The 20424-nt window shown below is 49.7% G+C and overlaps 1 protein-coding gene across 4 annotated transcripts in view; it reads right to left on the bottom strand.

Moving 5' to 3' along the window:
• Btbd9 (BTB domain containing 9) overlaps window positions 1–20424 on the bottom strand; it is a 381249-nt gene that overhangs the window by 12264 nt on the left and 348561 nt on the right. For all 4 annotated transcript variants that reach the window (XR_013046731.1, XR_013046730.1, XM_006983072.4 and 1 more), the window contains one exon: window positions 2186–2264. Coding sequence is in view for 2 of the 4 variants with exons in the window: in XM_006983072.4 (XP_006983134.1) it covers window positions 2186–2264 (79 nt within the window). In the remaining 2 variants the exon portion in view is untranslated. The remainder of the gene's footprint in view (window positions 1–2185; window positions 2265–20424) is intronic.

Consider the following 20424-nt stretch of genomic DNA (forward strand, 5'->3'; position numbering starts at 1 on the left):
AGCCTTCGTCATAACGCATCACTGTGGAGTTCCATCTAGGCCTTTAGCAGACTAGACTTCCTGTAGGGACAGGGGCTCGCTGCATTAGAAAGACTTCGAATAGTAAATAGTTTAGCTTTGTTATTGCATAGAGAAAGTTACATTGTTGTTTTAATTTAGGAGTAATCCACATATAAAGTATAAATGGTAAAAAATATTAGAACTCCCTGGCAATGGGACAAGGGCCTATCCTGGGTACATGAACTGGCTTTTTAGAGCCCATTCCCTATGGTGGGATGCCTTCCTCAGCCGTGATGCAGGGGGAAGGGCTTAGTCCTGCCCCAACTTGGTTTGCTAACCAGTGTTAACTACCCAAGGGAGGCCTTACCCCCTACGAGGAATGAATGGGGGCGGGGAATGGGGTGGGGTAGGGGAACAGGAGAAGGGGAGGGAGGGGGAACAGTGGTTGGTATGTAAAATGAAAAAACATTAGAACTCAGGCCTGCATAGATGGATCAGTGGTTGAGGTCAGTGGTTAAGATCAGTGGTTGAGATCAGTGGTTGAGATTAGTGGTTGAGATCAGTGGTTGAGATCAGTGGTTGAGATCAGTGGTTGAGATCAGTGGTTGAGGTCAGTGGTTGAGATCAGTGGTTGAGGTCAGTGGTTGAGATCAGTGGTTGAGATCAGTGGTTGAGCACGTCCTGCTCTTGCAGAGGAATGAGGAGTAGTTCTCAGCACCCACATCAGGCACATCTCACAACTGCTTGTAAATCCAGCTAAAGGGGACCTGAAGCCAAAGGTACCCCCATGCACACTCATACACTTAATTACAAATAAGATAAATTAAAAAAAGAACAATTGGAACTTATTGGTCAAATTTAAAAACTATTCATTTGAAAGCAAAACATTAAATGCAAATTCAAATTTGTTTTTGAAATAACACAAAAAGTAAAGTGGCCTATGCCTGCTATCCACTTATCTATTTATTCTGGTTTTAAGGGTAGTCTTGCTCTTACAAGCCTGGCTTCCTGGTGCTGTGTCCCGAGCCTAGCCTCGAGCTCAGAGCTGCCCTCCTGCATGCCAGGTTTCACACCTGCTTACGACCCAGAGTTCAGACATCTGTAAAAGTATCCGTTGATTTACTATTTTGAAATCTTCAAGTAAGTTTTGAAGAAGTAGGAGAAAACATTTGGGGTTCTATTTACAAGCTGTTCTCTGTAGGAAACACATGTGGGTGTGGATCATTATTATCCTAAATAAATAAAAAGGCAAAATGGATCTAAATTACAACACTATTTCCACTTTTAAAACTGTTCTTGAAGCACTAGACGTACCAGGATATTTTCTGAGAGAAAGGTTATCACGAAAACAACTTGCACATCTGGCCAGCTCTCCAGTGTGTGGGTCAGGGGCAAAATGACAATGTAGAGCCCTGTGTCTGAGAAGCGGAGGAATACCCCCTCCCCAGCATGTCTCTGGTTCTCTGTTCAGTTTGTTGTCTCATGTGTTTCTCCTCACGTGGGGACACCCTGTGGCTAGTGCAGCCCTTGCATTCTCTAGGACGCGATCCTAGAACTTGCTCTCAGACTCACATGACAAGAGAGGGCAGGAGGCCAGCACGTCAGCTCCGCTGGTGTGGGCTCCAGTGCCGACAGGCTTCCTTCTATTCTATAACCCAACGTGAAAACACCACATGCTTCCAGAAGGAGCCTAGAGCACACTAGCTGCACCCCAAGCACAGAGGCCCCCATGACTGCTCCGGTGGCACACCCATGAACCAATCCTGGGAAGAAGCAAAAGAGACCATGACTGCACACCTGCAGCCATTACTTTCAGGCTTCTGAGTGTCCGTCTGACTGTCCCTGTGTCTAGTGTGGACAGTGACAGTGAGATGGTGCCAGTGCCCAGAGCCCACAGCACAGCCGTCTACCAGATGCTGCACCTCTGGGCACTGTTATCCCAGGAGAGAAGGCCGCCTGACTTCTCAGGTCTCTTACGCTATTCCGCAGGCTGGTGGCTTTCTCTTGCCAGTGAACAGAGCCCTGACAATGGCACCCCTCTGGATAAGGTGGGGACTTCCTTTATACTGACCTGCGGTAACAACAGGCCAGCACCAGGCAGGACAGCCAGCTCCACTGAACCGGGATGTGGTGGTTAACTGGTTATCTGGAAATACCACTCCACTACTCAGGAGGGAGGCCTTACCTCGTTGGCTGTGTTGTGAGTCCCGACGATTCGGATGAAGGAGGCAGGCTGTCTTTCAAAAGTGACCGATTGCCAGGACCTGAGAGGAAACACAATTCTCCAGGTTAGCTGGTGCAGTTGGCCTGGCTGACACCTTGGCAATGGGTCATGTCGGCTCCTGTGCCAGGAGATCCAGTCTTCAGGGAGATGGGGTTGTGGGGAGGGCAGGGCTTCCCTCATGATGTCATTGAAGGAGGCAGGAAATGCACTGTCCCATCTGGGAGTCACCACTACCGTATGGACGGTGACAGGTTCTTAGAAAGCCATCAAGAAACAAAGCAAGACTGTGGACCATGCTTGCCTGTCGACAAGAGTATGGCCGGATACAAACGTAATCGAGGTGGCGGGAGTCTATAAAGCAGATGTTCTCACCTAAGCGTGGCCTGGGCAGGCCTGCCTCACTGGGCTGCTGACAGAATTAGCAGGGAATTCAACACATAAGCCAAGCCTGAGTCAGGGGTGGGGAGTGTGCCGGAAGCTGCAGGGAGAATTTTGAAACAGGGTGGGGTGGGTGGCTGGAACAGGGGAGGCAGGGTCTACACTTGAGCCTGGAGCTGCAGGAATCATTTGGAGGCCATAGCTGCCCCTAGGCAGGCAAGTGCATTGTGGGCCTCTGACCTTTCCTGCTTCCAAACGGCCCCACAGGACTGGCCCATGCCTGGTGGCCTCCAAATCAATCTCAGTGTTTGACCTTTTCTCCCCCTCCCACGTATGTATAGTGTACACGCATCCACGAGTGTACACGGAGAGGCCGGGGTCAGGCCAGGGGTCTCCTCCACTGCTTTCCACCTTATTGTTTGAAACAAGACCTCTCACTGAACCCAGAGACAAGATCTCTCACTGACCTAGAGACAAGATCTCTCACTGAACCCAGAGACAAGATCTCTCACTGAACCCAGAGACAAGATCTCTCACTGAACCCAGAGACAAGATCTCTCACTGAACCCAGAGATAAGACCTCTCTCTCACTGACCTCGAGCTTGCCTTTTTTCAGCTAGACTGGCTAGCTGGCAAGCTCTGGAAATCCACGCGCCTCCCGCAACAGCACTGGAGTTGGAAGCACGAGTGCCATGTCTGGCGTTTAAGTGGGTGCTGGGATCCAAACTCAGCTCCAGCTTACAGAGCAAGCACACTTCCCACTGAGACATTGCCTCAGAAGCAACCCTGACATTCTGAAGACAATTCCTCCTCCTCTGTCTGGCCTGAGCTAGCTCACCTAGAGGCCAACATGCACGCAGAGGAGCCCTGCTCTTGGCCTGGCCCTCCTCAGCTCACGACATCTTCTACAGTGCACGGGAGCCGCTCACAGCGGCCGCCATCCCTCCTCCCGCACTGTAGAAATGCCAGCTGCTGGGAAGCTGTTTCCTGTAATTGTCTAATTACCAAGTAATGCTAGCAAAGGAAATATATGTATCTGCAGTTTGTTTTTCCCATTTGGTTTCAGGTGTTCCATCTTCCTTCTCCCTCTGCACCTCCCACTGAGACTGACTCACCACTGCCTGGACCCCAGTCCTCTTAAGGTCATTAAAAAGTCATTACCATCCTGTGCGCAAAGGCTTGCCTCTGGAAGCAGGTTTTTGAAAACAGAGTAAGAAAAATCACTCTCTGTAAAAACACTATTACTCACGCCTAATGACAACTCCCCTGCCCTTCCCCCATGCATGCCTCTCTGCCCTGCTTCCCAGTGGGGGACTTCTGCTTTCCTAGACCCTTAGGTCTTGGGGTGCCTGCCAGACTGGAAACAGTCTGTGGGCAGGGGAGGTCTGCAAGGCTGTGGGGGTTCCACAAGCTGGTTGGAGAAGCAGGATTGTGCGAGGCATCAGAACCCCGCCTTCACCCCTAAAGGAGGTTTGGGTACCTGCTCCAGCTGGCCAGGAACGGGGACACACAAGAGCCTGTACCCATCATTGGGTTTGCAACAGAGGACAGGATGGGAGGGGGAGGGAGGGAGAGCAGGGGACGTTAGACTGACCTGTCACTGTTCCAGAGACTATGGATTTAAGGTAAGACTACATGTGAGGCCTCTCAGGCCTCCCGGAGCACAAGGCTCCAAGCTTGTGAGCAGGCCAGCATCGGGCCTGAGGCTTGCCTCTGCCACAGTTGGTAAGTGGGTCTGCCTGGGAAGGGTTCTTGGCACACAGGTCTCGCTCCTTGCAGGTTCCTGTGGCCTTTCTCTTCTACTTTTGCCTGGCCTGGGGCTCAGGGCAGAGCAGCAGCTGAGCAGGCGGGAGCCTGAGTTTGTGGAGTAATAAGATCAGAAGGTCTCAAGTTAATACCAATCCTCCATTACATTGCATTAGTATCTAATCACATTAGAGTTCATTTTCACTAACACAGCCTGAGAGGTGAATATATGATCTCATTTCCAGCAGAACTAGATACCAATCCAAAGAGCAAAGAGGAAGGAAGCTGCCTGGACTCAGGGACGAGCACCCTCCTCCACCCTCCCCACTTTCCAGAGTGTGTTCCCTAGACTTCGTCAAAACATCTTCAAATGATGCCCCTCCGTGAGGAAATGGAGGGCTTTGGAATGTCATCTGAGCCCTGTTTATAACTGCTGTGTGATCTCAGAGAACAATGTTTGGAATAAGCTCTCATAGAACCAAGGAAACCAGCACCATGATGCCATATCAGCCAAGGCTGTGGCCATTCTGTGAGCTTTAGAAATGGCTGCTTAATGGTCACCTTGCCAAACAGTGTTTCTTCCTGAGTACTGAACAGTACATCTCAGGAAAGGTCAAGGGTGGCTCCGGGGTGGCAGCCCACCTAACCAGGGCCAGGCTGATGGGCAGCAATTCCTTCCAAGATTAAACCTGCACCTTGGAGGAAAGCTCTAAGTTCTACGGGAGCTGAGACAGTCCATTCTCAGGGAAGCTCAGGAAGTGAACAACTCAAAGGCTTCAGGAAGTCCCTGAAACTGACCAGATTCAAAAGGCCCCCTCCCTCCCCAAGTATATAAAATCAGTAAGGACTGCTCAGAGACATTCTCAGACTAGAAGACTCAGCTGCCTGGAAGAGGCTCAGACCAGCTCACTGTCTGGAAAGGGCACTCTCCAGCCTGCTGATCTGCTGGGGGCTGTGCATTATGCTCCACATTCCCTTTTGTGAACTGTCAGTCACTCTGGGGTGGGCTTTAGTGATGCAGCTGTGTCTGAGTCATTTCTGCTCCTGTAAGTAACCCCAATAAAACACACTGGGTCACCATGTTGGACTTTGGTGGTGTCTTAACTTTGGTCTGTCACTGGTTCCCCATCTAGGGTGAGGAGATGTTTGCTTATGTCTCCCTAGGAATAGTATATTATATAGGCTTGGATGAAGGATCTGAACAGGAGCAAAAGGCCAAAAAACAGATGTGGTCTTCATTTTGAAATTTACTACATATCACAAAACCCACCTACACCTGCAGCTCCAACATGTACTCTGGCTCCGTAAGGACACGTCACACTTTTCCCAGGTGCCTGTGGAATCCTCCTTGAGGACACAGCCAGAATGAGGTGTCAGTGATGTCCACTGGGGGTTGCATGGACTTCCTATGTGTTCATGTATGGGATGACTGCCATGCTGTTGATCAAGGTTCTTCTCTACTGGGGCAGTGAGATGGATCAGTGGTACCAGTGCTTGATGCTGAGCCTGCAGCTCACAAAGGGGAGAAACAACTCCTACAAGTTATCCTCTGACCTCTACATGTACACTGTGCATATGGACTGATGTGAGCAACACACTACATACAGTTGGTAGTGTGCATACACACCCATTAACACCAGGCATCTACCTCGCCTGTTGTGAGGTGCTAACAGAGGTCACGAGAGCACTCCATGTGTCATCATAGGTGGTGTCCCCAGCACAGGGCTTGCTGGTGACACTGGGTTCCATCCTAGTCTCCTGACGGTCAGACAGGAGAGACTCAATTAGGTCCTCGTAGCTAAGGCACCTAGGTTTGGATCTCAGTTTGAACCTTGTGGTTTTGGTATTCATTTATTTACTTATGTATCTATTATCGATTGACTGATTGAGGCAAGGTCTCTTTGTAGTCCTAGCTATATGAGCTGTCCTGGAACTTGTTATTTAGACCAGGCTGGCCTCAAACTTACAGAGATCCACCTGCCTCTGCCTCTCAGAGTGCTGGGATTAAAGAAGTGTGCTACCACACCCAGACCTCAGTTTGAACTTTTAATAGTGCCAGGTCCTTAGGTAAGTTGCTCAGCCTGTCTGGGCCCTCAGTCTTCTCATCTACAGAATGGGAATAATGACAGTTGTCTACAACCTGTCTGTGAGGACTTAAGCACAGCATAAGCATAGCACCCAGGACAGTGTCAGCCTTTACTAAGTGCTAAAGAAGGATGAACATGGGCCAGACGGACGCTTTCCTGTGCCTGTCTATGAGCCATCAAGTTGGGGCACAAGGGTACCCAAGGCTACTGCTACAGCAGACCAGCAGCCAGGTTTGGAGGAACTAACTGTATGTATGAATGCATTCTTGAGCCTACACCTCCTGGTGTCCAGGGGTCCACGCACAGACAGGCAGCCCTTATGGCATCTATAACCTCACTGGAGAGATTAACCACCCTCCCCCACACTGATTAGAGAACAGTGCAAACAGCGCAGTGGTCCCAACACACAAACTGGTGTCCCCAAAGCCCCTCCTAACTTGTGGGAGACTTGCAAGTAATTTTTCAATGAAACAGAGCTATAAATATTAATGAGGTTCCCAAGCTCATCCACAAAACTCAAAATGAGGCTGAGAAATCACATGTATGAAGCTTTACGAAGGGGAAATATGATGCGGCCACAGCGGTGGCGAAACAAGTCAGGAAACAAGGGATTAGGACAATCTTTGTAAACCCCGAGGGGTGAGCATTACGAACCGTCACACACGTCAAGTCAGGCTCTGATCAGTGAGTGTCCATCAACAGGAGTGAAAAGTGTGGTCCCGTCACTGCCTCATTGGGTTCTGACAGAAGCCCCCCGGGAGACAGGCAGTGCTGTGCACCCAGTCCAGACCTGAGGAAGTTGAGGCCAGAGAACGCAGGGAAGCTGTGATAGAGCCTGGTTGGCTGCTGACGTAGGTCAACAACAGAAACAGGACCGAATGACAATTAGCTTGTCTTTTCCCCAAAGGGCACAAGAGAAACTTTCAAGTACCTTTGTGGTTGGAGCACCAGCTACCGCCTCGCTCTTACCCCTGGCTCACAAACTACCGAACTTTACTTAGGTGTGCATTACTACCCCAGAGCTGGAGATCACAGTGGTCTGAGCCATGGGGCATGTGCATGCACGCGTGCGCGCGCGCACACACACGACCACAAGGCAGCTATAGGAAAGTGATTTTCCCCTTAAATCTCATTTACTACATGGAATGGGTGCCTGCAGTACAGTACTCACCATTATGGTTGTGTGCATGCAACCAGAAATCCCAGGCGTGTGGCAGGGGATCAAAGCGCAGCGGCTATCGGCTAGTATTAGCAGGCCTTCTTTGTTTAGACATGCAGTGAGAGGATTGGCCCTACAGCCATCAGGCAACAGCTCCCCCCGTGAGCTGTGCCCAGCCGTACCAGTGGTTTCTTCCCCAGCTACAGTAAAGAGGCTCCCTCCAAGGCCAGCACTATCAGGAGCCAGATCTAAGGCCAGAAGGTGCCCTAAAAAGCCTGGCCCAGGCAAGCAGCATATATTTTATGACATCACACACCAACTCAGACAGGGTGGATAGACATAGGATATGCACAGATTACATAGGATATTACATAGTGCCTAGAAGATTCTGTACTGGCAGAACAGTATTGCTATAGAACATCATGTGACAGGAAACAGTACACCCCAAACCAGCAGGGACTCGCACACCAATTGTTCTCTGCTTCATTATAACGGCACCTCTTCATCATTAGCCTTGGGGAACTGGCTGCTCCATCAAGCAGAAGCTGCCGTGACTCATTCCAAGACTCCACGGAAGGGAAGGAAGAAGTGAAGCCTATTCTGAGAAAAAACCCTCAGCCTACTCCTCAAATACTCAGCTCGTATTCACTGAACTAACAGTCCTCCCTTTATTAAAGCCGGCCATGTGTGGGGCTACCCAAACTCCAGAGCTCTCTTGAGACTGTGACTCTCAATTTTACTTCCTCTCACCTTCTTGTCTGTCTCTGAACTCTGTTGATGACAAGAACTAGGAAACGGTGACTAAACAACTCTGAGACCTCCTCAGCCCTCACCATTGGCAAGAAAGCTAAACACGAAGCCAAGTGAAGAGGACCAAGGAAGACATATGGACCCTGACTTGACCCCAGGACCAGGACTTGAAATCCCACCAATCCCTGAGCTTGCCCAAGAATCAGATCACAAAGATCCACCAATCGCGAGCTTCCCTGGAAAGCTCTGCCCCCTTCCCCAAGAAACCCTATGTAAGCTCTGTACCCTGTTCAGTTTGCTGCTGCTTCTCACCCTAGAGACAACCCCCCTCCTGGATTCTTCCTTCCAGTGAATCTCTTGGGTGACGTTTGTCGTGCAGTGTGACATTTTGTAGAGAGGAGCCCGGCTGGAGCAGAGCGTGCAGAACTGTGATGCTTTGCTGGAGAAACCGTCCCCTAGTGGAGCAGAGCTGGTGTCCTCCTGGGGACCTGAGCCTAGCCTCTTAGAGCCCTACCAACTCTGCGGGGAAGCCCTGTCCTGTGCGCGCAGAGTGGGTACGCTTGCACTGGGGAGACCTTTCCTGGAGTAGAGCTGCACGCAGTTAGGGTTATGGTGACTGTGGAATTCCTTGGCTCCTGACTGCCAGGATACCTTTCCATCCGAACGGCAATGCTTACACACGATCCATGAAAATGTTCGTGTTTCTTAAATATTTTAAAATATTCTAGAAATACATGTGCTAAATTTGAGTCAGTGATTGTCTCAGGAGAGGGCAAAGAAGGGGACTGCTGACAGGAACAGAGGCAGTGTCAATGTTAACTGCAGTATTTCATGTCTTTGATGAAAACTAGAAAGTACTTGGAAGTGTGCGTGAGAAATATTAAAAAATGGTCACTCCTGGGCAATGAGAATGGAAGTCAATGTCATATCACTTTTTACTCTGTGTATATTAAACAGCTTCTGAAATAGAGAAAGGTCTCAAAACAGTGTCTGTGTTGATGCAAGAATGAACCTGCTGGAAGGTGGAATTAACTCAGCTGCAAATATAAGACTCTAGGGATGTGGGGAGCTCTACTGAGGGGTGCTGCTGCTCCTGGACAAGACATGGAAATGATTTCCACCCTGGCTGTCCCTGTGGTCTAACCAGGATCAAAGGCAGTGATTTCTACAGCAGACCTGTGGGGCCCTGTGGACACAGTTCAGAAGTGTTTGCTATGGTCAGACTGGCAGTTAAACACGGCACAGAGAACTAATAGCTTAATCTTTGCTTCTTCCACTCATAGGCCAGTAAAAAACTGGTCACATGTCTTATATTACACACACACACACACACACACACACACACACACACACACACACACACACACACACACACTAAGGCTGAGCTGATGGGACCATTCCTCTGCATCAGCATCTTGGAGAAACAGGAGGCATTACCTGTCAGAACTCTGGGCAGGCCCAGGTCCTAAGCCACTGGCCAGCTGGGAGAGCTGAAGGCAGAGGGCTGGGCCAAGAAAGATCGGCCGACAGAGCGCGAAAGGAACAGAAGCATTCTCCAAACTCCGTGTCCTCCTTCCGACATCACAGAAGATGGAGTTCATCCTGAACAGAGGTGGTCTAGCCTCAGGGGAAGTGCAGACACAGCACAGGCTGGATCCTTGGTGGCCAGAGGCTGGAAGTGAACACCCCAGTGGTGACACTCTGGTCCTCTTCATGTCCTCTGCTGTCAGTTCCCCACAATCTGGGCTTAGACATCGGCCTGAGACTGGGTCCTAGGGTCCTAGGGTCCTAGTGAGCTAGGGTTACTTCCCTAATTCTTCTTCCCTCATGGGTACCATCCTCCAGGAGCTTGGATTCTTGCGTAGAGACATATCCGAGTTGATCCGTTTAGGGGTGCTGTTCAGATGACACGGCTTGGAGGGTCTCCCTGTAGCAGGAGCTGAGCTACCACCTAGCATATTTAATGGAGAGGGTCATGCCCAGGTCAAAGAGCATTTCAGTGAGAAGCCACCAGGAGGTGGTGACGTGCTATCCTGACTTGGTGGCAGGGGTCTCCCAGTGACTACACAGTAGCCCCTGCCTGATAATGGTGTTGACAAACCCATCTATAGACAGAAGACTTCCACTTTCTCAGCGTAAGATGTTTAAAGGTGAATAATCCATCAAACATCAGCAAAGAATAGACTCTGGACTGAACACAGGCTGAAAGCAAACAAAGAAAATGACTCTGAGGATACAGCTACAATTTACTTCGTAGAACGAAACTTGAGGGGGAAAAGCCTGTTATCCTCAGAAAGAGAAAATAAAACGTTGCTCCTCTGAAATAATAAAATTATACAACGAGAGGGCCATTTAAAAACAAAATGAAACAAAAAAAAATCACTTCTGTAAATTAAAACCACCCGCTAAAATAAAAAGGTTAGAAGTCTTAAGTGGAGGCAATTTCCCAGGATGACAGAGGCAGAGGAGAGTCCCCTATTCAGGCCGACACTCCTATGAAAAGAGCAGAAAGCAGCCGCTAGGAAAGCAGAAGATATGCAGGGTCTTCCCCAAGGTGCAGAGGTCAGAGTTCCCCACAGCACACGATAAATGAGGAGCATCCATACCAAAGCATGCTACCCTTCAGAAGCACAAGGGCCAGTGTTTCCAGGTGGGGTGAGAGGGTCAACTGGAGATAGAATCAGACTCACTGCGGCAGAGGATGGAGGAACTTCCTCCCCACGCTGACTAAAAGCCAGTTCTCAGCCAAACTGCCAGGCAAGTGTGAGCTCAACGCTCACTTCAGAGTCGTTGCAGGCCCCTTAGCGCCAACCCTGACTGCAGACAAGTGAAGCTGCGGTCTCACAAAGCAGGGTGTGGAGGGAGGAAGGGTAAACAGAGGCAATGGTACCTTCCAAAGCAGGAAGACAGTAGATCATTTTCACAAGGGAGACACAGCACATCAGTGGTTTAAAACACAGTTCATTGTCTATGTATGAGATTTTGCCTACATGTATGTCTGTGTCCCACATGGGTACCTAGTATCTGCAGTAGCCAAAAAGGGCATCGGGTCTGCTGGAAATGCAGGTACAGATGGTTCTTAGCCACTGTGTGGATGCTGGTAACAGAATCCGGGTCCTCTGCATGAGGGGCCAGTGCTCCAGTTTGGAGTGACAGTTTAGAAGTGTCACAGTGTGGACCAGAAGAAGGAATGCACATGTTCATCCAATGGTCACAGACCACAGTTGACACTGGACAGAGTGGGGTCAGAAGCATTCTGAAGTGCTACTAGAGGAAGTTGAAGTGGGACGGACCCAGGTCCAGCTAGTTATGTTCCTGGTCCCTCACACCAGGGGCCTGCCCTTCAGTGGAGGACGGGTTCCCGCTCTGACGGCACCGGGAACTCAGGCTGCGCTGCAGGGCTCCCTCAGGATGGATGGAAACAACCTGGCCACGTACATGACAGCACATCCCTGCTCCCCGCAAGGACCAGGCAGCTGGAAGGGGACAGGGAAACGGGGGTATGCATTTATTTCTAAGTCTCTGGAAGAAGACAGGGGAGAGGAAGACATTTTGAAGCCATTTTAAAATACACCCTTCTTTAAACACATCACCTTTTCAAAATAGTACAGGTCTTCTAATATAGGGAAAGGGAAGCAGTTGTCTCTGTGGAGAACTTGGGGTTAGGAGGGTGAGCAAGGGCCTGCTGCTTCTGCTTGCTACGTTCTGGGGTTCTAAATGAACGAGAAAATTGTGGACATGTATAAATTTGATTGGAAAATTTAAAAACCAAACCAAACCAAGCAGAGCCACGAGAGGAAGCCCAGGCAGTGGTGGCGAGGACCAGGAAGGGCTGGCCCGGATGTTTATTTACAGCCTTGGAGAGCAGGGCTGGAAGGCAAACATGAACGCTGGAGATCCTTCAAAGGGAGGAAATAATAAAGGCTGTCCCCTGTCAAGTGAGCTTCCGGCGGTGACAGCGGTGCCCTCTCCAGTCCGATGGCACTGAGACGTGACAGGTATTAAGGCTGAGAGTGAGCATGGAGGCCCACGGGGAGATGTCTATGACAGTTCTTTATGAGTAGGCCTCTTGTGCTGACCCCACAAGAGGCCTGCCAGGCCTCTATACACATGGCTTTTCCTGTCTGGGTATGTGATGGACCAAGGACCACATTCCTCTCCTTAATCACACCTAGAGATGATCTACGGACCAGGCATGGGAAAAAGAGAGACCTTCCACATTGGGTGAAGCAGGATCTGCCTGCTCCAACAGCTTAACTGGTCTGCATGCCTTTGCTTACTGGCTCTCCAGAAGCAATGCTTGAGATTATGTCCTCCTCACAGACACCAAGCCCACAGCTCTCATTCTAGAGAGCTCCAAGGTCTGGATGTCTGACGCCATCTAACACTAGGCCTCGGAGCAGGCCTGGTCTAGTTCCCAAGTGCTTCTATGTCGACACTTAACTGGATGTAACAGTATCTTAACTACCAGGCTTCCTGGGCATTCTCCCTGTTTGCCTGTTCAACAGCTGTTTGTTAAGAGTCTTGTACCTGCCAGGCTGAGGAAAACTGGGATGAGTCTGCCTGACTCCACTACAGACCCAAGGTGGCAGGGCACCGCCCCAGGAGCTCTCCCATGCTCAGCAGGCCCTAAGCTGCCTGTTGGAGAAGGCACACGGACCTATTTCTCTCATTTCCTGGGTATTTTTATAAGTTGAGTTAGCATCCATTTATCAATTGGGAGATGTTTCATTAAAATACAGTTTTTGGTTTTTCTTGAAAATCAGAAGATCCAGCAGTAGGGCAGCTGAGAATGGGACATGGGCCTGAGCCCTGGCTTCTGGAACCTCCACCTTGGAGCCAGGCACTCACCCCAGCAGGTTCAAACATAAACATCTGACATCTAGTGCCACAAGGTACCATATCTCAGCATATTTTCCTAACAGAGAGTGTCTGTCTGTGTGCGGGTGTGCGTGCGTGCGTGCGTGCGTGAGTGCGTGCGTGCGTGCGTGTGTGTGTGTGTGTGTGTGTGTGTGTGTGTGTGTGTTCATGTGTGCATGCTCTCCCATCACCCCCACACTTTTGTTTCTTTTTTCTTGGCCTCAAGGCACATGTAGTGAGATTTGTAAAAGCATTCAACTGACCTGGTCTTCAGTCTCGAGGCCTGCTTTGAAGCTGAGTTCAGCCAGACTACTTTGCTCACATATCAAGAGCCAATTCTGCACCAAAACCAGGCCAACTAAAGCTCGGAGTCCCAGGAGGTGTGTGTTTGGTGGTGGTGGTGGCATCCTTTTTACTTCCTTAGGGAATTTCAATGTGTGGACAGGGTGTAGGGCTCCGGGACGGACCCTTGCCCAGGGAAGAGGTCGCATTTTTGGAGCTAATCATAGTCCTCTCTCCTAACATCCCTTCAGGGATTCCTAGACTTGGGCAATGACGCCGTCCGCCTGGCAGATGCAAATGCATTTGCTGCCCTAATATAAGCTGGCCTTGGGTTCTACCTTCTCGGCTCAGATCATAATTTTCCCTTTTAGAGTAGTTTCCTCTCAAAGAAAAGGTCAGGACCCTCCTGCCAGCTCATCCTACGAACTCACGGTGAAAGCTTCTAACGCCTGTGGCAGTTACAGAAAGGGAGTGTCCAGGGACATTCGTGGAGTGTTTGAATGAGCATGAGGGGGGTGTCTGTTTTCATACTCTACATCTCACTCAGCTGCCCACCCCCAGTTCCCTGCTCCCACTCCAGCATAGAGCACTCCTTGATTCCCCTAAGGGGATGTGGTAATTGATGATTAGCATTCCAAAGCTTGGCTTACATCCTGCTAGCCCGTCATATTTAATTACATTTTAACTATATTCGTCTTCGATAATAGCACGAACATAATTTAGATAATTATCTCACTCTCTTATTCTCTGACTCTGTCTGTCTCACTTAGAGCTCTCTGCTACAAAAATCACTTTCTCGGCTCAAACACATAAACAGACTCTGGGGCTGAGTGCCTTCCTCTCCTGCAGACACAGCTGTGCGGGTGTGCAACGAGCTGGTGTGTCGTGCGGGGGCAGGGAGCGGAGTCCTGTTTCTGCCTGCATGTTCATGTCTGTGCAAAACTGGCAGTGGGACTGTGGGTGTGCATGTGTGTATGTGTGCACAGGCCTGGGCAGAAGCTTTTATGTGACACAGACACAGAGGAGGCCTAGTCAATCAAATTAGTGCCTGCAGAGAACCCTCTTGATGTGGTATTTCTTTCTTGGAAGGGTCAGTGGCTTTCTCACAACTAAGTTCCGTTGACACACTCCTCCGTGTCTGGAGTCACTCGTGCAGAAAGGGTTTCTCCGTCAGGGAAGGAGCAGGGACCAGAGATTCTACCATGGACCCTGTGTCTTGAACACACACACACACACACCACTGCATGGAGAAGTCCCAGGGCCTCCAAAACATCCAAGGGCCCCTGAGTTCCCAGCTGAGGACTGGCCATCCTTTCCCCGTGCAGACCCGGGAGTTGAGGAGGAAGACCTCAGAGCCCAGGGCCTCAGCGGTTCTAGTAAAACTCCGTTATAGCCGAGCTCTCTCAGACTTCCACGTTGTAAAGCGGAGACGTCTAAGAAGGTTCCGAGCAAATAAGGGAAAAGGACTTCAGAGACAGCTACTATGGGGCTAGGGGCCGGCTCAGGTGGTAAACACTTGCCTTACTAGTGTGAGAACCCGAGTTTGGATTCCCAGAACCTGCATAATACTAGGTGTTCTCTGCACTAGTAATCCCAGCACTAGCGTGGTGGGGACAGGCAAAGCCCTTGAGCTCACTAGCCAGCTAGTCTGGTCTAATTTGGGAAAATTCCAGGCCAATGAAGGACTGCCTTGAACTAAAGGTAGATGGCATGTCAGGACCAACACCTGAGGTGCCTAACTTCTACATGCATCCACATGTGTGCCCCTCATACATGCAAATCCATACAAGAAATGGCTCCATCTAAACTAGTCTTGCTCAGTTTAGCATCTAGACAGGGTCTGAAACAGACCTCAAGAAACAATTTACAAGGCACAGTGATGGAAGAGAGAGTTATCACCATCTAACCCTACCCCTAACCCCTGATGTCTAACCTTAACTCTCACCCTAACCCTACCTGCATTCTCTGGGTTTGCCCATGTCTTTGGAGTGCTAGAAGACTCCAATAAATGTGGATTTTGCATTTAAAAAATTCTCTTTGGCTTGGCGGTGGTGGTACACATCTTTAATCTCAGCACTTAGGAGGCAGAGGCAGGTGGAGCTCTGAGTTCAAGACCAGCCTGGTCTACACAGCTTGTTCTAGGACAGCCAAAGATATAGAAAGAAACTCTGTCTCAAAAAAACAAAACGAAACAAAAACTTCTCTTTGGCTCAACCTTGCCTGATGTTGAAGGGGTATCCATTTGCTGGTGCTCAGTCATCTTCCATGTTCACAGAAAACAGAGGCTAAAACTCCATCTTTTTTCTCCTCTGGAGAGTACTACTACCAAGCAGATCCTGTGCCGTGGGGACACTTTCGAAGAGTTGGAATAGCAGTGTGTGTCATTAAAAACTAAGGGGGCATTTGGGGACTCCAAATTCTACTTGTTCCTGGAAATAAATACTCAAGAGCAGACTCCAGGAATCAGTCAGGTCTGAGCCACATGGTCCACCAACAATGCCAGTCTGTGTGGTTTCTTCTGCTGTGTGCTGGTGGAATCAACCCAGGAGGCTCTCAAGCATGTAGGCAAGTGCTCTATTGAAAGCCTTGGCTGATGGAGACAGCGTGTTGCTGTCTACCCTGGGGCCTGGGCTCAGATCTACAATCCTCCTGTCTGAGATGACAGGTGTGTACCACCAGGTCTGACTGTTCTCACATGACTGCTCACATGACTGTCCTAAAGTAATGGATGGGCAGAAGAGAAACCAGTGATGTGTGGTATGAGCCATACCTGTGCCCTGGAAAACTTAGAAACCACTCAGGGTAGTGACTAGGAGAGGTCATGGAGTCTAGTTTCTGGTATGGCCCTTCAAGCAAAGCAAAGAAGTTCCAGAAATAACCCTCAGACCAAGGGCTTTCCCCTATGACACAGGCTGTAGGTAATCAATCACTTCCCTTCCTTAGCCATGATAGCTAGGTAAGATGAGCAGGACCTAGAGGGAGGCTGTGGGATGTCTTTCTGCACAGCAATGACAGTACCTTCTTTCTGCTTGCTAACTCTTTTTTTTCCCCCTTCGAGACAGGGTTTCTCTGTGTAGTTTTGGTGCCTGCCCTGGATCTCGCTCTGTAGACCACGCTGGCCTGGAACTCACAGAAATCCACCTGGCTCTGCCTCCCGAGTGCTCAGGTTAAAGGCGTGCGCCACGCTGCCCACCTCTGCTTGCTAACTCTTAAGAGGCGGCTGTCTGTGCAGAGTGCCCTCCTCCACTCTTCCTCCTCCCCAATTCCTCGGCCCCCACCCCCACCCCCACCCCAGCTCCTGCACTATCCCTGGCTTTCCAGGAGCACACCCTCTCCCAGACTGGCGATGTGAGAACCTGGGCAGAAGCCAGTTTTTAAATGTTGCGAATGTGACTATTTCATTTCCCAGTTTTAAATACTGAAGAGATTTAGAGCACACAGAGGACCAAATGCCCCAAGTTTGGGGTTTTAAAATACAGGGTTGCTTTTATGGAATGCACAGCCCAGAGCCTATGCCAAACAAAACGCTGCCAGAGCTCAGGAGCCTCCCTCCCACAGCACACCCCACTGAGCTAGTAAGAGGCCTTCTAAAAGGACTGCCAGGCCTCTTCACAATCAAACCCGATCAAGTTCATAACTAAAAGTTACACCAGGCCCGTGAGTGCGCTGGACCTGACGACACACTCAGCACCAAACACGGGGGGCAGTCAGTACAAACTTCAAAATAGCAGCCCCTGCTACTAAGGGCCTGGGTGTGTGCAGCTGAGCCGGTAAGCAACTGAGGGCACTGAGGAGAACGAAGAAAGAAAGAGGAAAATCCCTAGAGTCCAAGGATATTTCTTGATGATGAAAAAACTATCCCTCTTAGCACGAGGGGGCTTGGCTAGGTGCTTACAGATTTCTCATAGTGACCGTACAGGTAAGAGGGCCGCCAGCTCCTCTCCACCTCAGGTAGGCTGCATGGGATGCCTTGTTCTTTGTAAGAAATCCTGTCCCTTGGGCTGGCAACCTCAGAGCCCCACCCCGCCCCATTTTTCTGCAAACTGAGGCTTCATGCATGTGTACATGTGTGCCCATGTTTGTGTGTGTGCCAAGATATGATGCAATGTATTTCTCAACACCTGCTTTGAATCTGTTGATGCCCTCAAGGCTAAGGCATCAAAAATGAGTTCTTTGCTACTTCACAGTAAACAAATGGCCACAAGATGCACAGAAATAAGGTTTCTTTCCCGGGTTTGTTTCAGTCTACCCCTGTTCTGCACTGTGCCAGTCTCCTGCCCTGAGGGTGTGCAGAGTTGAAGGCAAATGCCAACAAGTCAAGCTGCATTCAGCAAGGTTAAAAGTCAGTCTTGGCACATGGAAATCTCCTGCAATAAAACACGGCAAGGCTGCTGCTGGAGCTAAATCAGCTTATTTTTCAGTATTATTCTTGGAGAGGAGGGCTGCTGGGTGAAGGGGTGGGTGAGAAGACTGACCACTAACTCTTTCTGATTCCATTGTCAGGCCCTAAAATCAGATAGATCAGCTATTAATCTCAGAAAGCCAGCAGTGAATGTGTGCAATAAATTTGTCAACAGTTTATGAATAAGCGCTCGGTCATGAGGGCTTACTGTCTGGCAATTCACCTTTTCCATGATATTTTCTATCACTTGTATTTGGAAGCAGCTTAGAAAGAATATTATTTGTGTTCCTGGCGATCAGCACATAAACTCTCAGAGTGACGGAGACATAGAGGCAGGCTGCATGTCTGCCTCTAGGCTCGCTAAGCAAACAGTTTGCCAACGCTCGAGTGAATAGCACCAGGGGACAGTAATCACTCTTGCAGGGCCAGGAGAGCACACATCTCCTCAGAAGCTGCTAATGAAGGCCCTGTTAGTGCTGGGTGACGTCGAATGTGCCCATTGGCTTTCTGTCAAAGATTGTCAGATAGAGCTGTTGGTAATCACAGCCGGCAAGTTGTTTAGTCAATATTTTTGAAAAGTTCAACCAAGTGTGAGGAAGCACCAAGTAGACCCCTTTCTAACCCCGCCAGATGACTTTGCTGGTTCTTCCTCTGTGATGGCTATGCGCCATCAGGATCAGTGGGGCGTGCTGCGTGGGCCTGCAGGCCTGTGGGTGTGACATACACAGATGGGTGGGCTCCAGCAGTTCTGCAGCTCAGCTTTCCCCAAGTCAGCAGCTGTCCAGATGTGAGATTCTATACCAAGGAGGCTTTACACCATCACTATAATATAAAACATTAAAAAACAGGGGAAGCCCCCAAACAAAAACTTCCCGATGCAAATAATTCTGTCCTATGAATGGAGCAATCACATGGGAAAGGTCCCTTGGGAAAGTTCACCGCATGCTTGTGGCAGGTTTATACTCCAGACACCTGAACGCTAGAACTTCCCCTTAGTCCACAGAGCTCAGTACCTATGAAAGCACTGAAGGCTTCACTGCGGTGGTCAAATCCCTACCTGTTCCTAAAATGCGCAGTGAACTGTGTGTGGAAGCCATCACTTCTCAATGAATGCCTAGAACAGTAACCACGTTCCAGAGAAAACCCCTGGTGCTGCTGTAGCCTGGGATTCCCACTGGCCTGGGATGGACCATGCATGTTGTGATGTTGCCTCAGGGCTCAAGCTTGGGGGGTTCAATGTGGAGGGTGTGCTGGACATGGATGGATGGTTCCACCCTCAGACACCTCAGGTGTGGGCTGCAGGACGGGATCATGCATACACCTTGGTCTTGACACTTTCTCCTACCTAGCTGTATTTTGGCTCCCATTATCCAAATCCCTGCTGTTCTCACATGTAAAATAAAAAAGTTGGCTTTGTAGTGGGGAGAACAGTGGTCACTAGAGGCTGGAAAGGGGCAAAGGTGGCCTATTTCCAGCATGTTCCAAGCTGGGGACAATGGCCTAGAGGGCATACTTTGAGAAGCTCTACTCCAGTTGACAACATGCCCATAAGAAGGCAGGCAGAGGCTGGGGAAGCCATGGAGGCTTTCACATGAGGGAATCAAAGGTCCTTTAGTGCAGTGCTGGGGGGCAGGCATGGCGGCAGAGCTGGTGGAGGGTTGAGGTCAGCCTACCCAGGGTCACGGGATGAGAAGTCATAGTGGAAAAGGGGAGCAATCTGATTCTTGGGGTTTGGCCCAGGATCAGTCCCCTCAACAGCTGCATAGGCTGAATCATGTGATCCCCAGCTTCCTGCAGGGAGTCATGAGTGACAGGAGGTCACAGGACAGCTACTGGCTGTCCACCTTACAATTAAGTCTACCCCCAGGTCAGCAAACTATTTCCCAAAGGGCCAGTATTTAAAGTTCTGAAGGACACAAAGGTCAGTGTCACATACTTTTTAAGTCTTTTAGACAATCCTTAAGAATATAAAAAATCATCCTAGCTTAGGAACTATACAAAGGAGACAGTGGCGACTCTGGCCCTGGCTCCACCCAACCCTGAATGTGGTGGTTTCAAAGAAAATGGCTCCCAAAGGGAGTGGCACTACCAGGAGGTGTGGCCTTGTTGGAGTAGGTGTGGTCTTACTGGAGGAAGTGTGTCACTGTGGGGGCGGCTTTGAGGTCTTTTTCTCAAGCTTCACTCAGTGTGACAGTCAGCTGACTTCCTGTTGCCTACAAGGCAATGTAGCAGTCTCAGCCCCAGCACCACGTCTACCTGCATGCTGTCATGCTCCCAGCCATGATGATAATGGACTGACTCTCTAAAAGTGTAAGTGAGCCCCAGTTAAATGTTTTTTTTTATGAGTTGCCAGAGTCATGGTGTCCCTTCACGTCAATAAAAACCTGAACTAAGACACTCACCACAGGTGACTCTTCCAGCCCCTCCTGGGCTGTAAGCTGTGTTTCTCTTTGGCATGTGTGTTTGAGACAGGGTCTTGCTGTATAAAATACAAACTGACCTGGGATTCATGATGCTCCTGTCTCAGATGATAGAG

This window comes from Peromyscus maniculatus, chromosome 21 (genome assembly GCF_049852395.1).
Source record: "Peromyscus maniculatus bairdii isolate BWxNUB_F1_BW_parent chromosome 21, HU_Pman_BW_mat_3.1, whole genome shotgun sequence".
In the NCBI taxonomy this organism is placed as follows: domain Eukaryota; kingdom Metazoa; phylum Chordata; class Mammalia; order Rodentia; family Cricetidae; genus Peromyscus; species Peromyscus maniculatus.